Below are 19,855 nucleotides of genomic sequence, written 5' to 3'. Positions count from 1 at the left end.
AGCACATCCACTCCCACTGGAGCACCCGATGCTACCGAATGCTTTTGGCAGCGAGACCTCCATCCTCCCTTTGTGTTCGACCTTCCCCACGTTGGCATATTCGTGTCCGACGACCCTGTCGATCCGCACCATACATCATCATACACGCAGCCATGCCACCGTCACCTTGCAATGACTCTCTTCCACACGACGCCACGGAGGAGCGAGAGGCTGCAGCCATGGATGGGTTCCCTCATTTGACCGGTAGCGACGCTGGCTTTTCTGTCGTCTCGGGCGTCTCGCCGCACCACAGCACCGCGTCTCTCCATGACACACTTATCCCATCTGCCACTGTTTCCATGGAGAGTCGTGCTGTGGCTAATAAAAGCCGGGAGCAGACGGGTGGGGACAGCAATGCGGCTTCCCGAGGAGGAGGACGAGGAGCAAATGCTGGAGACACGGGACGGTGTCCTGCTTGCTTCGTCACATCCGGGGAGCACCCGACATGGGCTACACATGGGCTTGGGCTGGTGTTCTGTTCGGCCCATGTTCCGGGTCAGATGGGTTAATTGTGTGACATTGGGTTCGGGCCCAAACTTCTGAAATTGGGCAATTCTGGTTAGCCGGACCGGATCACAGCGTGGGTCGAAACGGCTCAATCAACGACCGTCTGTGGCTCCTGGAATCCCGATCGTACGGCCACGGTTGCTCGGTTCGGTTGGAATGGGAGGGGGGAGGGGGGCGGAGGGAACCGAAGGCGAACCCTAAGCCGGGGAGGAAGGCCAGTTCGCTCCCGGGCTTGTCGTATTAAAATGGAGAAGCGGTTGCGTCGCCAGAGCTCTCTGTCACACTCTCTTTCCTCAGAGCGGAAAAGAAGTAAACGAGCGGCAGAAGAGGGCGACGGGCGGCGAAATCAAGGTATATTTAGGGAGAACTCAACGAGAGCCTTGGTTGTTGTGCCGTTCTTCTCGTTTCTTCTTTCCCTGTTGGTGTCACCGCGTGAATGAATCATCTGTGTCTACTCTTCAGGGCGAGAAGAACTTCATTTTTCCTAGTTTTTTCGCTCTCGAACCTGCGTTTCTTGGTTCATTCGTCTCAACGTCGTTCTTTTCGTGTTTCTCTGGTTTGATTTGGTTCGTTTGAGATCCGATTTGGCCGGCCCTTTTTTATGTTTGATCTTTTGTGCTCGTAATTCTTTCTTTTTCTTCTAAATTCAAGGATTGGTTTGGTTGTCTAGAGTTCTTTTTGGGGTATTCTGAACTAGTTCTGTTGTTCAAAATGTGATTTTTTTTGTTGCATTCTCGTTCGTGTATTTGTTTGATGGGAAGATGGATCGGTACCAGAAGGTGGAGAAACCAAGAGAGGAGACCCCAATCAACGACAATGAGATCCGTATTACGGCTCAGGGGAGGATGCGCAATTACATTACCTACGCCACCAGTCTGCTTCAGGTATTCACCAATAAAAAAGCCTCATATGACCCTTAGTTCACGCCCTTTTTCTTTACCATGCTATGCATTTAGCGGTAGTCTTTGGAAGATTTAAGAGTTTCGCAGATCATATCGAAGGTGAAGCCCACAGTGATATCTCTAGTAAAAGCTTTAATGGCGGGAGAAGTAGGATACTTGAAATCTAGTGAGTTCATAATGCGTATTATCTGTCACTATTTCTACATTCAGTCATTGTTCACCCTTTAGAGGTGATAATTGGCACCTGCTAGGGCTCGTGCAAACATAAGGAAGATAATTAATGCATTTCTTTGGACACTGGGCTAGTCTTTTTTTTCCTCTGGGGTTTTGGATCTCATTATGAAACTTAAAATGGTTATATTTGTAATTTAATTTGTTCAAGTTGGAACTTTTAAGCAGGCAAGCAGTACTCAGAGAAAATATTAGTGTATAAGGTTGCAAATTTGTTTGGCATGATTTGAGAGGGAAAATGAGTCTTCATGATTTGCCATAATGGTTTCAGGCAGCTCTGTTGGATTGGTTTTAATATTTAGTAACACCCAGTCGTACACAAAGGTCTTATGAGTAAAATAAAGTCGAAAGGTTGATCGATGAGTTTTGTTATGGAAAATTGTATCTCTACCAGCATTCTTTTAAACAGACCTCGTGCATCAGTACGAAATGCATGACTATAAGCTGCTTTTTCAATTCTTTGTGGTCACCAGATATCGGCATTCACAAGTATTCTTACAGATATCTTGGATATATATGTGCACGCCTTCAGCGCTTGACCTTCTTGCTGCTTGTCTAATTATTGTGAACTATTTGTAATTTTTTTGAAGGAGAAAAGTTCCTGTGACATTGTTTTCAAGGCAATGGGTAGAGCTATCAACAAGACGGTTATGATTGTGGAATTGATCAAGGTACTCAATTTATTGTTATTTGGGATGTTATGTCTTGTCACTGTTGATCGTAACAGTTTTTGGGATGTGCATGCCGATTTGATATATAATTCTTTTCTAACGAAAACCAAAAGTAAATGGAGGTGATATTTCTCTCTTACAAATTTCCTTACATATATACTGGTGAAGCAGAGAAGGATTGTTGGTCTACATCAGATTGCTGCTATTGGATCTATTGATATAACTGATACATGGGAACCACTTGAGGAAGGACTACTTCCGTAAGACAACAATTTGTTTTGTTTTTGATACAAAAAGTTTAAACTGTATTGTGGACATTATTGGAGAGTGGAGATTAATACATAGTCGTATTATAAATATTTGTATCTATTGAGTTTATTTTTTATGAGTATTATCTCCTCCTTTTTCAGGCTTGAAACTACTAGGCATGTGTCTATGATCACTATAACATTATCAAAGAAGGAGCTTGATACATCTGCAGTTGGGTGTGAACAAAAAACCATCTGTTTGTATTTTTGAGACTATATATGCATACAATTGATGGTTGAAATTGGACTACAATCTGTCAGCTTCTTTCATACTAAAATTGCATGAATGTCTATATTAGTCCTTATTGGTGTTTGCATTCTCCTGTATATTCAGAGTTTTGCTTCTTACAATTAGTACTAAACAATTGCTCTAAAAAGTTTGGTTGACTAGGTACGCTAAGCGAACCATGTTATATATAATTTTTTGTATTTGTATGCCACGTACAACATCATGTGCCATATAATTCACTAAGGTACCAATGATAGCTATATGTCATGTCTTTTATCCATCTCGTATTTAGACTTGCAGAATCTATGTTTAATCAAAAATCCATCTTGTATATGTTTATATATAATCAAGTTTGTGGCTATGTTTTTTGTTCTAGCTTTGACCCAATCTTTTGTCCACACTATGAGAACGCAATATCTGGAACATTAGACATGTCGCCCTTAGGTAACTAGGTGTTCTGGGATGAGGATAAGACTCGGCTCACGTCAGCACGCCTCGATCGGCGCGACTGCACTCAATCAACCGAACCGGAACACCGGCCGAGGCGCATTAACGCCTACTCAGGCGCGGTTCTTCATGCCACGCTAACGCCCATGTCAGACGCTACCAGCCTGCCTCCTACAGGCGGGCACATCAAACAACAGTAAGCTTACCTATAAATACCCTCTCGTTCATCAGGAGAGGGGGGGACAGATACAAACACTTCTTCATCTGAAACCCCCTCCGCCATCTTTTAACTTGATCGTCGGAGGGGTTGGGTCGAGCTTCCCGACCTGACCTTTGTGCAGGTGCGAAGCCGAGGGTCCCCGTCGGCCGCGCGGACGACGAGCCCCTGCCCGGAGGAGACGGCGACCCCGTCCCTATTGGACCATCGCACCGGACCGGCCTCGCGGGCTCGAGGGACGCCCCGGAGAGATCCCCGTCGTCCGGACCCGAACCGAGCCGCGTAGGCCCCGAGGCCACGGCTCTCAAAGTTGTTTCCCGCAACAGATTGGCGCTAGAAGGAGGGCTCGGAATGTCGGGTGATCACCCGAGCGGCTCAGATAAGCCCACGGCTGAAAGGTCACACCCGACCGAAGCCTCGGGGGAACATCCCCCGCACGGAGGTCATCGTGACGAACACCCCACCACGACCTCCGAACGATATTGGTGAATATTCAACGACCCGGGCTTGTCGCCGCTCGACGACGCCCCAGTCGACTCAACGCCCGTGTCACCCGAGGCCTTTCAGGACCTCGCCTGTCAAGTCCGAGCTCTGATGGAAATGGTGCAAACCATTATCCCGCTTATTTCTCATCCGGCGCACCCGCCCGCGATCGAACCACCGCGACAACGCGAGGCGCCCGTTCGGGCCCACGTGACACTACCAGAGCCCCCGACTTCGCCTCGAGTCCGACCGGCCCCACTCGGGGATCCAGTGATGGCAAACCCGAATGGTCGCCCGGAACTCGAGGCACTCTCCTCGGACTCTCTGCGGGCCCAGTTGCGCTTCGTCAGCCAGCGACTCGACGAGGTGCAGAAAGAGGTTCGCAGGTCCAAGGGAGAGCTGGGGGAGGACGCACACCGAGGGTCTCCCTTCTCACCCGAGATACGGGATCTGACAGTCCCCCCGGACTTCCAGCTCCCCTCTCTGGACGCTTACCATGGCTCCACTGACCCAGCGGACCATGTAGCTGCTTTTCGCGCCCAAATGGCGCTATATGGAACCTCTGATGCCCTGATGTGCAGAGCGTTTCCTACCACTCTAACAGGGCCGGCTCACGCGTGGTATGGCGGCTTGAAGACCGGAACGATCGCTTCCTTCGGCCAGCTCGCCAATGACTTCGAGCTCCACTTCGTAGCCTATGCACGGCCAAAGCCCTCCGCGGCACTGCTCCTCGGACTCAAACAAAGGGAGGATGAACCCCTCTCACATTTTGTGGATCTCTTTGCCACGCGAATCCGGGGCTTGCCGGACACTCACCCCTCTCTGTTAGTGCAGGCGTTTGTGATAGGCTTGCGACCTTCCAGATTCCTCTGGTCCCTCGCGGAGCGACCTCCCACTACGGTGCCAGAGATGCTCCAGTGGGCTAACCGGTACATCGCAGCCGAGGCTTGGGCGGTCGTGAGGAGAAGGGACGACCTCCGACCGCGGGCTCCATAAGAGAGGCCAAGCACCCGCGGTGGCTACCCGATATAGTCCTCATGAAAAGAAATCTAAGCCCTGCCTCAGTCTCTTCTGAGCGAAGGTTCAGTATCTACCTGACCCCCTCTCGGCTCGCGGTTGGCCCCAGCTTAAACCCCTCTGACTCTACACGGCTCGGCCGTAGACTACTTGAGTCAACCTCAGCGCGGCTTGCCCACCTGAGCCGTGTCCCTCAGCTTGAGCAGTGTCCCTGCCCGAGTACACCTCAGCGCGGCCTGCCCGCTTGAGTTGTGTCCCTCGGTCCGAGCCACTTCCCTCGGCCATGGACTACCCGAGTCCACCTCAGCGCGGCCTGCCCGCCTGAGTTGTGTCTCTCGGCCCAAGCCACTTCCCTCGGCCATGCACTGCTTGACTCCACCTCAGCGCGGCCTGCCCGCCTGAGTTGTGTCCCTCGGCCCGAGCTACTTCCCTCGGCCGTAGACTGCCGAGCCCCCCTCAGGGCGGCCTTCCCGTCCGAACCTCATCCCTCGGCCGCATGACGCTCGAGACCACACCTGCGTGGTCTGCCCGCCTGCGTCGTGCTCCTCGGTCGCATGATGCCCGAGACCACACCTGCGCGGCCTGCTCGCCTGCGTCGTGTTCCTCGGCCCCATGCTCCTCGAGACACACCTGCGCGGCCAGCCCGCTTACGTCGTGCTCATCGGCTCCATGTTCTCGAGACACACCTGCGCGGCCAGCCCGCCTGCGTCGTGCTCCTCGGCTCCATGTTCCCGAGACACACCTGCGCGGCCAGCCCGCCTGCGTCGTGCGCCTCGGCTCCATGTTCCCGAGACACACCTGCGCGGCCAGCCCGCCTGCGTCGTGCTCCTCGGCCCCATGCTCCCCGAGACACACCTGCGCGGCCAGCCCGCCTGCGTCGTGCTCCTCGGCTCCATACGCCTCGAGACACACCTGCGCGGCCAGCCCGCCTGCGTCGTGCTCCTCGGCGTCATTTTCCCCGAGACACACCTGCGCGGCCTGCCCGCCTACGTCGTGCTCCTCGGCTCATACTCCCGAGACACACCTGCGCGGCCAGCTCGCCTGCGTCGTGTTCCTCGGCTTCATGCCCCCGAGACACACCTGCGCGGCCAGCCCGCCTGCGTCATGTTCCTCGGCTTCATGCCCCTGAGACCACACCTGCGGGGCCAGCCCGCCTGCGTCGTGTTCCTCGGCCCCATGTTCCCGAGACACACCTGTGCGGCCAGCCCGCTTGCGTCGTGCTCCTCGGCTCCATGTTCCCGAGACACACCTGCGCGGCCAGCCCGCCTGCGTCGTGCTCCTCGGCCCCATGTTCCCGAGACACACCTGCGCGGCCAGCCCGCCTGCGTCGTGCTCCTCGGCCTCATGCTTTCCGAGACACACCTGCGCGGCCAGCCCGCCTGCGTCGTGCTCCTCGGCCCCATGTTCCCGAGACACACCTGCGCGGCTAGCCCGCCTGCGTCGTGCTCCTCGGCTCCTCGGTTCCATGTTCCCGACACACCTGCGCGGCCAACCCGCCTGCGTCGTGCTCCTCGGCGTCATTTTTCTCGAGACCGCGCCTTCGCGGCCAGCCCGTCTGAAAGCTTAAGCCATGCCTCGGACTCCCGTTACAACGTCTGACGCATAGCTTCTTTCCGGGGGGGAATATGATGAGGATAAGACTTGACTGACGTCAGCACGCCTCGATCGGGGCGACTGCACTCAGTCAACCGAACCGGAACACCGGCCGTGGCGCATTAACGCCTACTCAGGCGCGGTTCTTCACGCCACGCTAATGCCCATGTCAGACGCTACCAGCCTGCCTCCTACAGGCGGGCACATCAAACAACAGTAAGCTTACCTATAAATACCCTCTCGTTCATCAGGAGAGGGGGGGACAGATACAAACACTTCTTCATCTGAAACCCCCTTCGCCATCTTTTAACTTGATCGTCGGAGGGGTCGGGTCGAGCTTCCCGACCCGACCTTTTGTGCAGGTGCGAAGCCGAGGGTCCCCGCCGGCCGCGCGGACGACGAGCCCCTGCCCGGAGGAGACGGCGACCCCGTCCCGATCGGACCATCGCACCGGACCGACCCCGCGGGCTCGAGGGACGCCCCGGAGAGATCCCCGTCGTCCGGACCCGAACCGAGCCGTGTCGGCCCCGAGGCCACGGCTCTCAAAGTTGTTTCCCGCAACATGTTGTTATTTACCACCATAGCTAGTTCTTGATTATGTCAACTGGAATATTATAAATTATAAAAATTTTAAACTTGGTGCAAACAACAGTAACTAAGTTTATGCTATATGTTTACTTTTATGTATTTAATGAGTTGGCACTACATTTCTTGCTAAAGCACGTCACTCCAATAGATGTCCTTAAATGTGTCGAATTTGCAAAACTGGTTTTCTTATTTAGATATATGTGAGTTCCTTTGTGAAAAATTGTGAAAACTGGTATTTTAGGTTTAGTTTGGTAGATTTTGAATATTTTGGATTGATAACTAACAATTTATAATTATAGTCCTCCTGTGGAACATTAGGTGATTAATTGGTGTGATTCTGCTATTCTCTGGCAAATCTTGTTATTCATGACTCATGTTGAACTATGGACTTGCCTCTTACATTCAATGATTATGCAAGCATTATGGAGAATCTGGAGATAACATGCATTTGAGCCATATGACAGTCCTTTGTGCCTTTGTGTAATCTTGTAAATAATATTTATTTTTATTGTGGCCAAATCTGAAAATAGAATATTGGTGTTTGGACCCATTTCTGAGTCTGGTGGGTCAGAAAGTTAACTTGCATTAACAATCTAATTCTACTACTAGGAATGCCATATTATGAGTAGCTTTTACTTTAGATATAAAGAAAGAATTGAATTAGACTCAATTGCTTTTTGCAGATATCAATCTCCTTTGCCTGCAGATCAGGTGAAACCATCAGCAGAGTTTGAGTACGAAGGAGGTAATTTAAAAATTAAATATCATTTATCACTGTTGGGGATGCCCTCATGTTCACAATGTCTTATTTACAATGTAGAAGGTTCACCTGCTGGCCGTGGTAGAGGCAATGGTCGTGGCAGGGGAAGAGCTCGTGGTAAGTATGCTTCGATTCTTTACGAAAGTTCGGTTTTGAATAGCTAGACTTCTTGAGAAGTAATGCTGACTGATGTGCATATGCTCTATGTTTAGGTAATGGTGTGGTGGACTATGGTGATGGAGGATGGGACAACAGGGGTCGCGGTTTTGGTCGAGGCAGCTATGCCCGAGGTAGAGGCTGGGGTTTCCGTGGTCGTGGCAGAGGAGGCTTTGGTGGTCGACCTGATTATCTGCACGAGACAGGCTACAATGATCAGGCTCCTATGCCAGCCAGAGGCAGAGGTTAGTTGATCCTCCATCCTCCCATTCCCTTGTCCTCTATGTTTTAAGTCCGCTCTTCTGACTTGCAATCTTTTGAAAAATTAAAGCTGTAAACAAAGGGAAAAGAAAAACCATAAAGAAACTGGGGCATGCCTGCTATCAAAAAGCAACCCTACCAACAAGAAAAGAAAAAAGAAAAACTTCCTATTGTAGGATCATGAATCCTACATACATAGCTTGATTCGGCATGTGAATTGGCGAAATCACATGACGCCTTCCTGTAATTTCAGGTTTTAGATACTTCGTTGTGGCACCATATGTTTCATTGTTTCACCATTGAAACTAGATAGGAATTAATGAGAGGTGATAAGTTCGAATCTGACTAGTAAATAAAAATGTGCTTGTGTGTTGAAGATGAGGCTAAGCAAGCCAGCTATTATGATGAAATGGCTCTTCATCTGACCTGACCTTTGTGCTACAATCTTATCACTCCAGGTCGTGGTCGTGGTCGTGGAAGGGGCCGAGGTTTCAGATCAAATGGACCCGTCCAAGCAGTTAATGGTGGAACATGACTTGATGGATCTGATTTGCAAGTTTCTGCTCCCAGTTGTCGGATGCCTGCTCTATTTTCTTCTTTCTTTTTTTCGGATGTAGATTAGCTGCAGCATCTGAATAGTTGTAAGGCTTGACACCATAGCATGTTCCTGTTGTGGTTCTGAAGGTTTAGCTAGCTGATCCATTTGTTCTTTTTTTCCTTAAATGACTAATTGTAGGATTCAACTAAAAGAGCAGTGCATTCTTTTGATTTTTTATTTTATTTTTTTAAATGGTGGTTTGTTCAATGCTTAACTCTATTGTTGTTTCTAACTAATGTATTTTCCGGTATGTGGGTAGCATTTAATGAGGATATTATCGGTCTTTGTAAGAACTGCTGTAATCTTTTTGTGTTGTGAAAGTCTTCATATGTGATTATTTGGTCTTTAAAAACCATCGTAGACAAAGATTATGGTTTTTGCTGTTTTTATTTTCTTTTAGGTGGGCGTTTGGTTCGATTGAGAATCGAGATCGGTATTGGAATTGGAATGGGAATGATCGGTTCATATATATCATGGAAACTGGAATGGAATATCAACAAGTCCTTTTATGATTGCTTCTTTGTCCTAATTGAAATCATGATTAAAAAGGTGAATAGAAGAATAATGAAATGATTTATTAGTTTTTTTTATGTTTTTATTCGTTGTTCTATATGCTACCGAGCTGAATTCAAGAGGGATCACAGATACCGGGAATGAGAATTCGATCATCGGTAAAGGGAAGTAGATTCTTGCTTTGAAATCATCAAATACAATTAGATTCTGGTTCACAAAGATGATCAGATGCCCTTCCCATCTTGTTCGAGTGCTCGTCGACTTACGCCTCGAGCCCACGAACGAAACCCCCCCCTCAACTTTGTCCCGACGTAGAAAACCCTAACCCTAACTCTCGAGCATTCACAGGGCAGTAGTGGGAAATGAAAGCAAAAGTACACACCACCTCTCCATCTCTTCCATCGCAGCAACAACATCGAGGCTGCTTTTGATTTTACGTTTGATGTTCCTACTATAATTCTTTTCTTCATCAAAACTTTTATGTATTGAATCGATTGATTATCGAACTTGAATCTTAGATCACCATCGACACTCTACAACAAGATCTTGTACGATCACGTCGCGGACTTTGCAAGACTTGCAAAGTCCTTCGATTATTTTCTGATTGAATTATTTGAATGATATATTTTTGTGAGATACACCGGGATGCAATCGTTCGTTTTGAATCTAACTTTAGTCTTTGTTTTAATGATCGCTCTTAAGATTGCAAGAATTCTTTTACAGTGTGCAACTTTATACAGTAAAAACCAAATAATAAGAATTTACAATCATTTGAGCCGTTTCCGACTTCCACGCTTCAACTCATCAAAACCACAAGAAAATGGATATCTGAGCCATACGAAAAATACTTGAAGAATTACGTTTACGAACCTAAAAGACGCAGCAACATGTCTTATCTCAGGAATCATTTTGCTCTGACAATTAACATAACAAAAAAATTCATAAAAAGAGAATAAGAAAGAGAATGTGTTGGCGATCTTTGAAGAACCACTCGGTGTATTAAAATAAAAAGATAATAAACATATTCTACATGACACTATATATTGTGAAAAAAAATTGACAAGAATATAGTGCAATTGGCACTAACCACATCCAGGAATTACTTCCTAAATGCGTTATGGATCAAGAATCTGAGACTTTGGCGACAATTTTCATGAAACAAAACCATACAAAATTTGCTGTAGAGAACCATCCATCAAGATCTTGGGCTGTTCAGCGTTCCGGAAGTGAGGAGATATTCAAATTGACGGCAATCAGCTCCTACTTCATTCAGTGCAGGAATCAGGTGGGGCAAGATTTTTGCTAGTGTTAAATTGAAGCCGACCGAACAAGAATTCTCCTGGCTCTCTTCAGTTAAGCAGCCATCCTTTGTTAGTGAACCGATCAAGCAGCCACGCGTGTAGTAGGCCTCACAAGCTTTAAGAATGTAATGACCACGTCTGCGGAAGTGATCCTTGACAAAGTCTTCAAAATGCTGCATCGATGCATACACGATTTTAGATAGGCAAATGTTCATTGCAATACTGTTCTCACGAAACTGTATCAGGATTTATTTTGCCAACTGGACAAAATCTTGACTCTCCAAAGAATACACAAGGAATTTGGTGATCTAAGAAGCTACAAATAAGATTTTGCATACCCATTCATTATCCAAGAATTTGATAGAACTGATGGCTATGTTACAGGAATTCAGATGCATTAACAGATATCTGAGACCATCTTAAGAAAATGTAGTGCATGTGTGCAAAAGAAGGAAACAAACTTGCTATGATTTTTTTCATGCTTACCGTGGGGGGCCTTCTCAGGAGATACAACATGGATTTCAAGTTCGTTAGGTATGCGTTCTCGTTGTATGGAGAAGCATTTTTCTCACCTTCAACTGTTCCAATATGCTTTTCGTAACCAGCTTCATTGAAGTATGGCTTATCGTTAAGAACCAATCCCTGAAGCGAAACTAGAACTTGGAGGACACTGGAAAATGATGGATCCCAGACTTCACTTCCCTTGCCTGTCCATGTATTTAGCAGACTTAAGCAAATTTTCCCATCCACGTACAAATTGGGGTTCATCCGCAAGCCACCAGAATGATAATATACTGACTGCAAAACCAAGAAGAAATAAAAGTTGAAATTATAATTAGCTCAAAAGGTAATGGAAGATATAAGAATAGGAGCAAATGAAAGCAAACGGTGTCAATCATGAACTGAGAAGTAATTTGTCCTTGATACACTCACTATATGTGAAACCTAACCAGAAGATAATGATATCACAGTTACCGGTGGAACTTGAGGGTACTCTGAGGAAAGGTGAAAATCAAAGAAGAAGAGGCCATCCTGATATGGGGTTCCATATGCTCCAACTATTACGGCTCTTATTAGATCCATGCGGTCCTCAAATACTCGAACATAAATATCATCTATAATCATAACAAAATTAGAGCACATTTATTCATGTCTATATCAACTCTATAAATTGTTAATTCAGCTAGTCATTCACATACCAGGTAGGTTCTTCTCAAGAATGCTCCATTCTCGCTGAACCTTTTTGCCCCACTTTCTTCCACCGGTGCCCTGCATTTTTATTTTTATAAAAATTTCCATGTTAAGACAGCTACAGAAATTATATAAAAGCACAAACATCCAGATAGGAAAATCATGTGTCTAGATATTATATTGAATCTATAATGAGTTGTATGCAAATTTGCCACAAGAAATGAGTCGCATAAAATGACACAGAAAAATAATCAATTACCATTTCTGCGACAGCAAGAAAATGATGATCCAAAGGATTTTCTGCAGTATCAAAGTGCTTGAATTTACATGGATCATCCATGATGTGTGATCCTTCACTGCCATCATGCAATCCCATCGATGCTGGTTTCTCTAAATTGTCCTCAATTTTCACTTCAGCCTTTTCTGTTGCTTCCATGTGATTATCCGTTTCAATGTTCTCATGTATCCTTTCTGCAATAAGACCATCTGAAACATCAAAACCTTTATTCTCATCCTCCCCATCTAATTTACTTCCAGAAAAGTCAAGGTCTGCCTTGTGATTAGCGTCATTTGCTTTTTGCTTATCCAAACCTGATGACTCTAACTGTTTCTTAGCCCGAGAAAACAATCCAGTGGTGTGCTTGACAGCATAATCAATTGCTGCAAGAGGTAATGTGAGTGGCCTACTTTGTCCACCACTACTTTCTTTTTCTAAAATTGTAGCACTATGTTCGCCTTGCAAATTGCTGTCACTAGGATTCTGTGGATCAACTTCCTAAAAATGGAATACTTACAGATCACAAACATGAAGGGAGGAAATGAAACAATAATAAAAGATTGGTTGCAATCAAAACGAAAGTAGTTAGTAGATAAATCAACCTTTTCAGTGCCTTCAAGTACATCCATTTCATTTTCACTGGCTGTTTCCCAACTAGCATCATCATCACTAACTCCAATATCATCGTCGTCGTCGTCATTATCTTCATCTTCCTCCTCGTCATTGTCATCATATTCGTCTTCGTCCTCACCCTCACCCTCATCCCCATCCTCAAATTCACCCTCACACTCATCCTCACCCTCACCCTCACCCTCACCCTCATCTTCATCCTCATCCTCACCCTCACCCTCACCCTCACCCTCACCCTCATCCTCATCCTCATCCTCATCCTCATCCTCATTGTCACCGTTACCATTATGCCGATAAACAATATAAACTTCCTGAGGTGGAACCTGAAAGACAGATGAGTGACTTTCAGAAACTATTTTACAGAAGAGGAATAGGAATGACAGGATCAGTTATAAGAACATCTATAAGCAAACAGTCAGATGAAGAAAAAAATTAGCAGAATTGTCCATGTAATATATGCGATGGCCTCAACATCGGTACCAGTAAATGTTCAGCCAGAGGTATACCTTTGACACCATCCCATCAGCCCATGAAACTTCAATATCACCATCCTGGAGACCAACTATATTTCCAACCCATGATAAACTTGTAAAGTCCTCACAAGCTTCATTATCTAGGGCCCGATTCTCTTCACTGATCTCTACATATTCCTTGCTTGAATCATCTGCTGTTTTTTGGGTATCAAGTTGATTTCCCTGTGTCTCAGTAGGAACTTCAGAGTTTGGTATATCATCAGAAACAGGAGGCAAGCGAACAACAACATCACCATAGAAGTAATCATAATCAGCATGCCGTTCAAGTTCATATGCACTAACAACTTCCTCACCGTTGAACTCCTTCAAATCTCCGGGCCTGGATGCAGGTTTAAGCCACCTCACGCACACAGTTTGCTCCTGAGAGTTCGCGCTTCTTAAAACTCCCAGTCGATTTGTTTCAGAAGAACTGCCACCTTCATTTTGTGCCTTCTCAACCACAAACTCTCCAGGAAAAAATTCATGATCATTTGGTGTATCAAACGGTATTAGTGATGTTGATTGTAGACCAAATTCTGTTGTCCCATCTTGCCAGGCCACATCAACTTTGTTAAAAGCTTTTACAATCAGAAGGGCTCTTTCAAAGTTACCATCTCTTCTCCAAATTTTCTTATCTCCCCTAAAGAAAAACTTCCACGGCTTCCTACGGTAAGATGGCCAGCTTCCATTAGCAGGCTTCTTTGAAACTGAATATGAAGTACTGCACGAGCAATTTTTAGGCAAATCATTTGTATGTGGATAAGACGGAAGGAGACACCAATCAGCTAATTGCCAATTTATATGCGAAGAACAAGACAACAGAGTCAAGTTCTTTGGGTTCTGCTCTTTTGAAGGAAAAGTTGCTGAATTATCACCAACACCATGGACAGCTGAAGCTATCCAATAGACAACCACTGAATCTGTCTGAACTTTGATGACAGTACCTTTGAGAAGCTTAGCCTTGCGACTAGAACCTTCAAAAACAGAAGAAGAAATGGCCCTAACCCTTTGACCCGGGTAGTAGGGGCAATCTGTGTCACTAACAACTGGCATTATAAGAGGTCTAAGTTGCAAAGGATCAGGCTTCACAACTTCACAAATATAACCATCATCAAACAGAACAGTCACGTTATCAAATACTTCATCTACTTTGCCAAGCCAAGGTCCAAGAACCACAAAATCTCCAACGCTAAATTCCCTTATGTGTTTCAAAGCTCTAGAGGAAACATTTTCTATCACCATACCATCTGTAGAAAGTAAATCAACTGTCATATTGACATTAATAATAACCCCCAACTGTCCAGTTGGATCAGTAGCAGAAGCAACAATATCACCACGCAAAAAACTTCTATCTACAACCGTGACATCATTAGTATTTTCCACAGTTTCAGAACCATCACACCATAATAATCTAACCTGGCCATCTTGAAGAAAATCATTACTACCACCATCAATAATATTACTGTTAACATCACCATTATCATCTCCATTGCCTTCATCGTTGTTATCCTCATCCTCCTCACTGCTATCATACCCTGAGATGCTGCCCTCAGGATCTGAGTCACCAGCTGTTTCCAGAACAATTCCATGTAGACCTTTACACTTACTGCATTTGACAACATCTTGCCTATAAACAAATACGTCTGCAGCCTGGGTATCAGTCAGTTCGCCAGTTTTCACTGGCTTCCCAACATCAGATCTACTCTCAGCGTCAGAACATGAAGCGTTTTGTTCAGAATCTATTGCATGTGGCACGTTGTTCACTTTCATTGTAGTATATCCAGCGAGACTTTCGTGAGCAAGGTGATGACCACTTTCCATCTAAAATTTATCTGTAGAAAGATGTAATTTGGTTGTTCATCAAGCCATGTTAAATTAAAAATAGCACCAAGAATATCAGTTTTGGAGTGAGTTATGGTATTGTCTAATGGTGCATTAAATTTCTACTTTGTGTGAATAAATATTTAAGGTTAATGCAATTTCCAAAAGATAGAACAACATACAATTTTGATGTATAAGCAATCAAATACAATGGACAAAAATCCAGAATGTAACATTAAACCAGATTATGAAAATTGCACTTTCCATCTTAGAAATGCTACCCCTCGGTATAAAAAGGAGTGAGGATGGAGTCTCCTTTTTTCTTAGTCAACTGATAAATATCTAGCATTTACAATTATTAATGCTACATAGCCAACACATTATAGAAAACAACAGTACTCCATGAAGAGAGATGCATGTACAGAAAGAACTTTAAACATCAAATAAGTTCATCAATAGTACCAATCTCAATCTCAGAAATGTTATATGGTTGTGTCATAAAACTGTTAGTATGCACATCAGACTAAATCTGGAATGCCAATCAAACCAAGGTACACCCAACCAGGTCGAAAGCCTGATTGCCAAAATGTAGGCTGCATGTTGAAGCTAGACAAGAAGCAACTGCAGAAAGCCTCTTTTGAGACTTGAGATGAGTGTATCGGGTCTGTGTATGACAAGGACAGATAGCCTGCAGGGCTTCAAAGCTGGTTTCCATCCTCATTGAGACTTGTATATGCATTAGGACAGAACAAAAAGACAACTATAGGTGAAGACATGAATCCTTATCGAATCAGGAGAGAATCTCAACACTTCAGGTTAAGCTTACATGGAAATGGGAGCTGACCAACTGACCAGATGCCAACAAACCCAGTTCTGCTAGATTTGTGGCTAACCAGACATTCAAAAAAGAAGAGCTGACCAGCTTAGGAGTCGGCATTCTAGCCCTTAAGGGTTGTCAGTCACTTTTGACATGAAAAGAGGGATGATCAGTGTATTGACAGCAGAGGCAGCATGATTCATTGTATTTATGAAAACTCTAGACCAATTTTTAGTGAACTTGACAAGATGTATGAAGTCTGTATCATTAGAAACCATCTGTACAGCCTAATTTAACACGATATAGTGTTGAACTGCTAAAACTTGTCCTTGAACATTGGCCCAAAAAACGGCTTCCATGAAATAACTTTAAATGATCAAACTCAAATGCAATATGATTTAGAAGATTTTTGCTTTGCAGAAAACATAAATGTAATCCCTATATTCTCAAAACCTTGTTGCCCAACAATAAAAATGTGTACAAACATGTAATGGACAAGTGTTGTCATCAAGCACTCACTTGGGCGCTCGGGCAAGGCGAGCCTCGACTATGGTTTGGGCGAGCGACTTCACTCGGGTGCTGCCTAAGTGGGCACCTAAGCATGGCCGATGGGTAGCTCAGTCAGTCGCGTGGTGCAACACAAGCAACCAAACTCAAGTTGTGTCTGACTTGTTAAGTGCCCTAGTTGGACTTGGCTCAATTCGGATCCAGATGAAGCAATTTGATCCAAATCAAACAGGGAATAAATCATACTCTCCTCTCCCCCCAACCCACATGGACAACTGATCGAACCTACTGTGATCTCAAACTCTACTTCCTTCCCTCCACCATTGGTTGCTCCGTCTATAACAGTCACAGCTTCCGATGCACACCCATGACAAGGTACTTCCTCTCCAATGATTGCGATCCGAGTGTACACCCATCATGGTTGTCTCCTCAACTCCGCCACCATATGCTTCCCCTCCAATGATCACAACCCCTGGTGTTGCCTCTACCGTGGCAATACCCCCTTCCTCTCATGCACAGCCCCCTCTCCCTTGATAATGTTGATGATGTAGTGAACCTTGACAATAATTGACTTTGTTGATGAAATTGTGAACTCTTGATATTGATCTCCTTTTGTTTTGTTATTTTTGTTATTATATTTGGACAGCATAGTACTTTTAGTACCTTATATATGGTTAAACGTATATCATTTGATGTCTTAATGGTGATCTTTTGAATGCAAACTGACATGAAACTCATATATTCTTTAATTTTTCATTTTAATGGTTATATTTATCCTTAATTATATTTTTTTTATTTATATATTGGCGAATGTCTCTCTTTGCTCGGGTGAATGCCTAGGCAAGCACTTGGCACCTCCGACATCTTGGAACCTTAGCATCGCACCTAGTACCTTTGACAATGCTATAATGGACAATGTTTCAAGAAATATTTAATATACCAAAGTACCAAAACAAACCTCTGTTTAGAAGGCATACAAACCAAATCTTTTAGATTCTTAAACTTTTAACTTCGATTCTTAGTTTTTTAAGTGTTAGTACAACATAACCCCTAAAGCCCAAGCAGAATAAACATTGGATCAAACATGACCAAGAATAACTAACTACCTAATGGCATTGTTTAGAAACTACTTTCTGCATTTGATTAATGTCATTGTTAAGAAACTACCTATTGGCGAGCACAGAAATTGATATTCGAACAATCTACCAAGAAAAGTAACAGAGTTCACCAATATATAAGATTCACCATTCTTAGAACGGTTGATCATCCCTCTAGTACTATGGTCTGAAAAGAAGCTGAAAGTTCAGGTCAAATTTATACTTTCATGGAAACTAACCCGGCAATCATATTTCGCTGAATCACCAAAAAAATCACAAATTCCCAATAAAGATCGGAGAGGCCATAAGAAGCCACAGCGTTCCACATGGGGACATGAATCATCTCACAAACGGCAAGGCCGCCCCGCTCAAAAACCCTATCTTAAACAGATAGAAGTCGAATATAAATCGTCTACAAGGATGGTAAGCTAAACACTGGCCTTCTCACCCACACGTATCCAAGTTGGTCTTGAAGTCCAACAGACCGAAATATCAACATCAACAAACCGCAAGGTTTATGCAAAGACCGATCTGAAGACAGAAAAAGTCGAGGGTTCGATGCCGACTGCTGAGCTAAAGATGCCACGAGACGGGCATGCTTTCGGGATCACCAGAGAAGTGAAGTCATCGACAGAGGCAAACGGATGGACTGACGACGAGAAAAAGGAAGAAGGGTTTCGAACCTCGACGGCTATCGCGAAGGCGGCGGTTGGCCGATGGCGACGAGGCGGAGCGATCCCGAGCTTGAGTGCGACGACAAGACGTGACAAGAAGTATCGATGGCTGGAAGAAGCCAAAGAAACCAATAAAGAATAGAATGCGAGAGAGAGAGGGATTTTGTTTTGTTTTGGGTCTCTATATATATCGACGTCTTGCGGTCCATTTGTTGCACTTTCGAATCGCCCGCGACGATGTAATGCTCTTTATATTCTTTTCTAATTTGGAAAACCAAAAATGGTACACATTTCCATCCATTATTATCTATCTTCCAATATTTTTTATTGTTATTTTAAAATTCATCTCTTCGATCATCATTTTATGTACTATTCTTAAATAACCTAAAATAGAGTTAGTAAAATTTATTTAAATTTAATTTTAATTTTTTTAATTAAATTAAATTAATGTAATTATTATTTTTGATCGATCGAGCAATTATTGTCCACTGGATATATTCAAGTGAACTTCCTAATATTACAAAAAATCTATTGAATATTGTAATCGGTGTGGTGTGATAGTGCTATCATAGTATTTATTTATGAATGTAACACTATAAAATTTGTCCGACTCATATCAATGTTTTAACGTAGTATATAAATATAATATAAATATAATAAAGCCCAATAAATCCTTCAAATTTGCTCGCGTTGAGCTAACTCACTAACTAGCATCGACGATTACTAAAGCCCTCCATAAAAGCTCCCTCAGGTCTTGTGCTTGCTTTATTATAAGTATCGTAGGATCCTATAAATAAGTTTTGCAAGGTTTCTTGTCCAACCCACTTACTTCCCAACATTAACATATTAGGACTTGAACTAAGGTTGACTCTGCATTATAATCAAAATTTGTTACTAGATCGTTTCAAGATATTATGGTTCAATTTTTCTTACACCATATGTTTTCTTGGATGTCTATCTCTTATAGGTTTGACCCCATGATGTAATAAAAAGTTAATACTTATCAAATAAAAAGATGTTAACAACCTATTTAATATGAAATTTTTGTATATAATCTGTTTTTTATTATTTATAATGTCATCTTAAAAAAAAAATAATATTCCTAACATATATATATATATATGCATTCATCATCCTCCAAATATTCTTTTCTTCTTCTTCTACTTATTAATTTCCTTATATTTCTCTTCTTCTTTACGTACCAAGTAGTGAGCATCGAACGATGGAGTGGCAAGAAGCGACGTTAGCACAAGTAGGATTTTGATGGATATGATTGATAATTAAGGAACTATAAATAGAATAATTATATTTTATTATTTTATAGAGTTTATCAATAGTAAATATTTTTAATATTAATATCATATTAGTTTTATCCATAACATATTTCACAAAGATCTCTTGTTTATTATTTACAATCTCATTTTAATTTTTTTTAAATCATCCCGTTATAAATGAAGGTAAATACTTTTTTTCTTTTCTTTCCTTCTCCTCCTCTTCTTTGATAAACG

At 43.8% G+C, this 19,855-nt stretch overlaps 2 protein-coding genes across 6 annotated transcripts; one reads left to right on the top strand and one right to left on the bottom strand.

Annotated features, from left to right (window-relative positions):
• The first annotated feature begins 738 nt into the window (after positions 1-738).
• LOC135588818 (uncharacterized) lies at positions 739-9,224 on the top strand. Of its 5 annotated transcripts, none has more exons than XM_065081150.1 (9): positions 739-897; positions 1,308-1,430; positions 2,270-2,350; positions 2,522-2,610; positions 2,761-2,835; positions 7,916-7,977; positions 8,056-8,109; positions 8,205-8,393; positions 8,868-9,224. In XM_065081150.1, exons 2-9 carry the CDS (start codon positions 1,308-1,310, stop codon positions 8,942-8,944), a joined length of 750 nt encoding a protein of 249 aa, XP_064937222.1. In that variant the 5' UTR covers positions 739-897; the 3' UTR covers positions 8,945-9,224. The 5 variants fall into 5 exon arrangements, with proteins under 5 accessions (XP_064937222.1, XP_064937221.1, XP_064937224.1 ...); XM_065081149.1 differs by having other exon boundaries at positions 8,053-8,109; XM_065081153.1 differs by having other exon boundaries at positions 745-897; positions 1,323-1,430; positions 8,053-8,109.
• A 1,289-nt stretch (positions 9,225-10,513) lies between these two features.
• LOC103996401 (probable ubiquitin-conjugating enzyme E2 23) lies at positions 10,514-18,466 on the bottom strand. The gene is made up of 8 exons (XM_009417325.3): positions 18,357-18,466; positions 13,426-15,263; positions 12,892-13,242; positions 12,272-12,787; positions 12,021-12,090; positions 11,797-11,936; positions 11,308-11,619; positions 10,514-10,994 (listed from the first exon to the last, which is right to left on the bottom strand). The coding sequence occupies exons 2-8, from the start codon at positions 15,250-15,252 to the stop codon at positions 10,716-10,718; spliced, it is 3,495 nt and encodes a 1,164-aa protein (XP_009415600.2). The 5' UTR covers positions 15,253-15,263; positions 18,357-18,466; the 3' UTR covers positions 10,514-10,715.
• Between the last annotated feature and the right edge of the window lie 1,389 nt (positions 18,467-19,855).

The sequence above is a fragment of the Musa acuminata genome, chromosome BXJ1-8 (assembly GCF_036884655.1).
Source record: "Musa acuminata AAA Group cultivar baxijiao chromosome BXJ1-8, Cavendish_Baxijiao_AAA, whole genome shotgun sequence".
Taxonomy (NCBI): domain Eukaryota; kingdom Viridiplantae; phylum Streptophyta; class Magnoliopsida; order Zingiberales; family Musaceae; genus Musa; species Musa acuminata.
Note: the sequence above shows the minus strand (reverse complement) of the source record. Positions and strands in the feature narration are given on the sequence as shown.

Coding starts and splice junctions, on each gene's coding strand:
- LOC135588818 (XM_065081149.1), top strand. CDS start 1,308: ATGGATCGGTACCAGAAGGTGGAGAAACCAAGAGAGGAGACCCCAATC. Junction 2,611..2,760: donor CTTGAGGAAGGACTACTTCC/GTAAGACAACAA, acceptor CTCCTTTTTCAG/GCTTGAAACTACTAGGCATG. Junction 8,110..8,204: donor TGGCAGGGGAAGAGCTCGTG/GTAAGTATGCTT, acceptor CTCTATGTTTAG/GTAATGGTGTGGTGGACTAT.
- LOC103996401 (XM_009417325.3), bottom strand. CDS start 15,252: ATGGAAAGTGGTCATCACCTTGCTCACGAAAGTCTCGCTGGATATACT. Junction 13,243..13,425: donor CTGATGGGATGGTGTCAAAG/GTATACCTCTGG, acceptor TCTGTCTTTCAG/GTTCCACCTCAGGAAGTTTA. Junction 12,091..12,271: donor TTCTTGCTGTCGCAGAAATG/GTAATTGATTAT, acceptor ATAAAAATGCAG/GGCACCGGTGGAAGAAAGTG.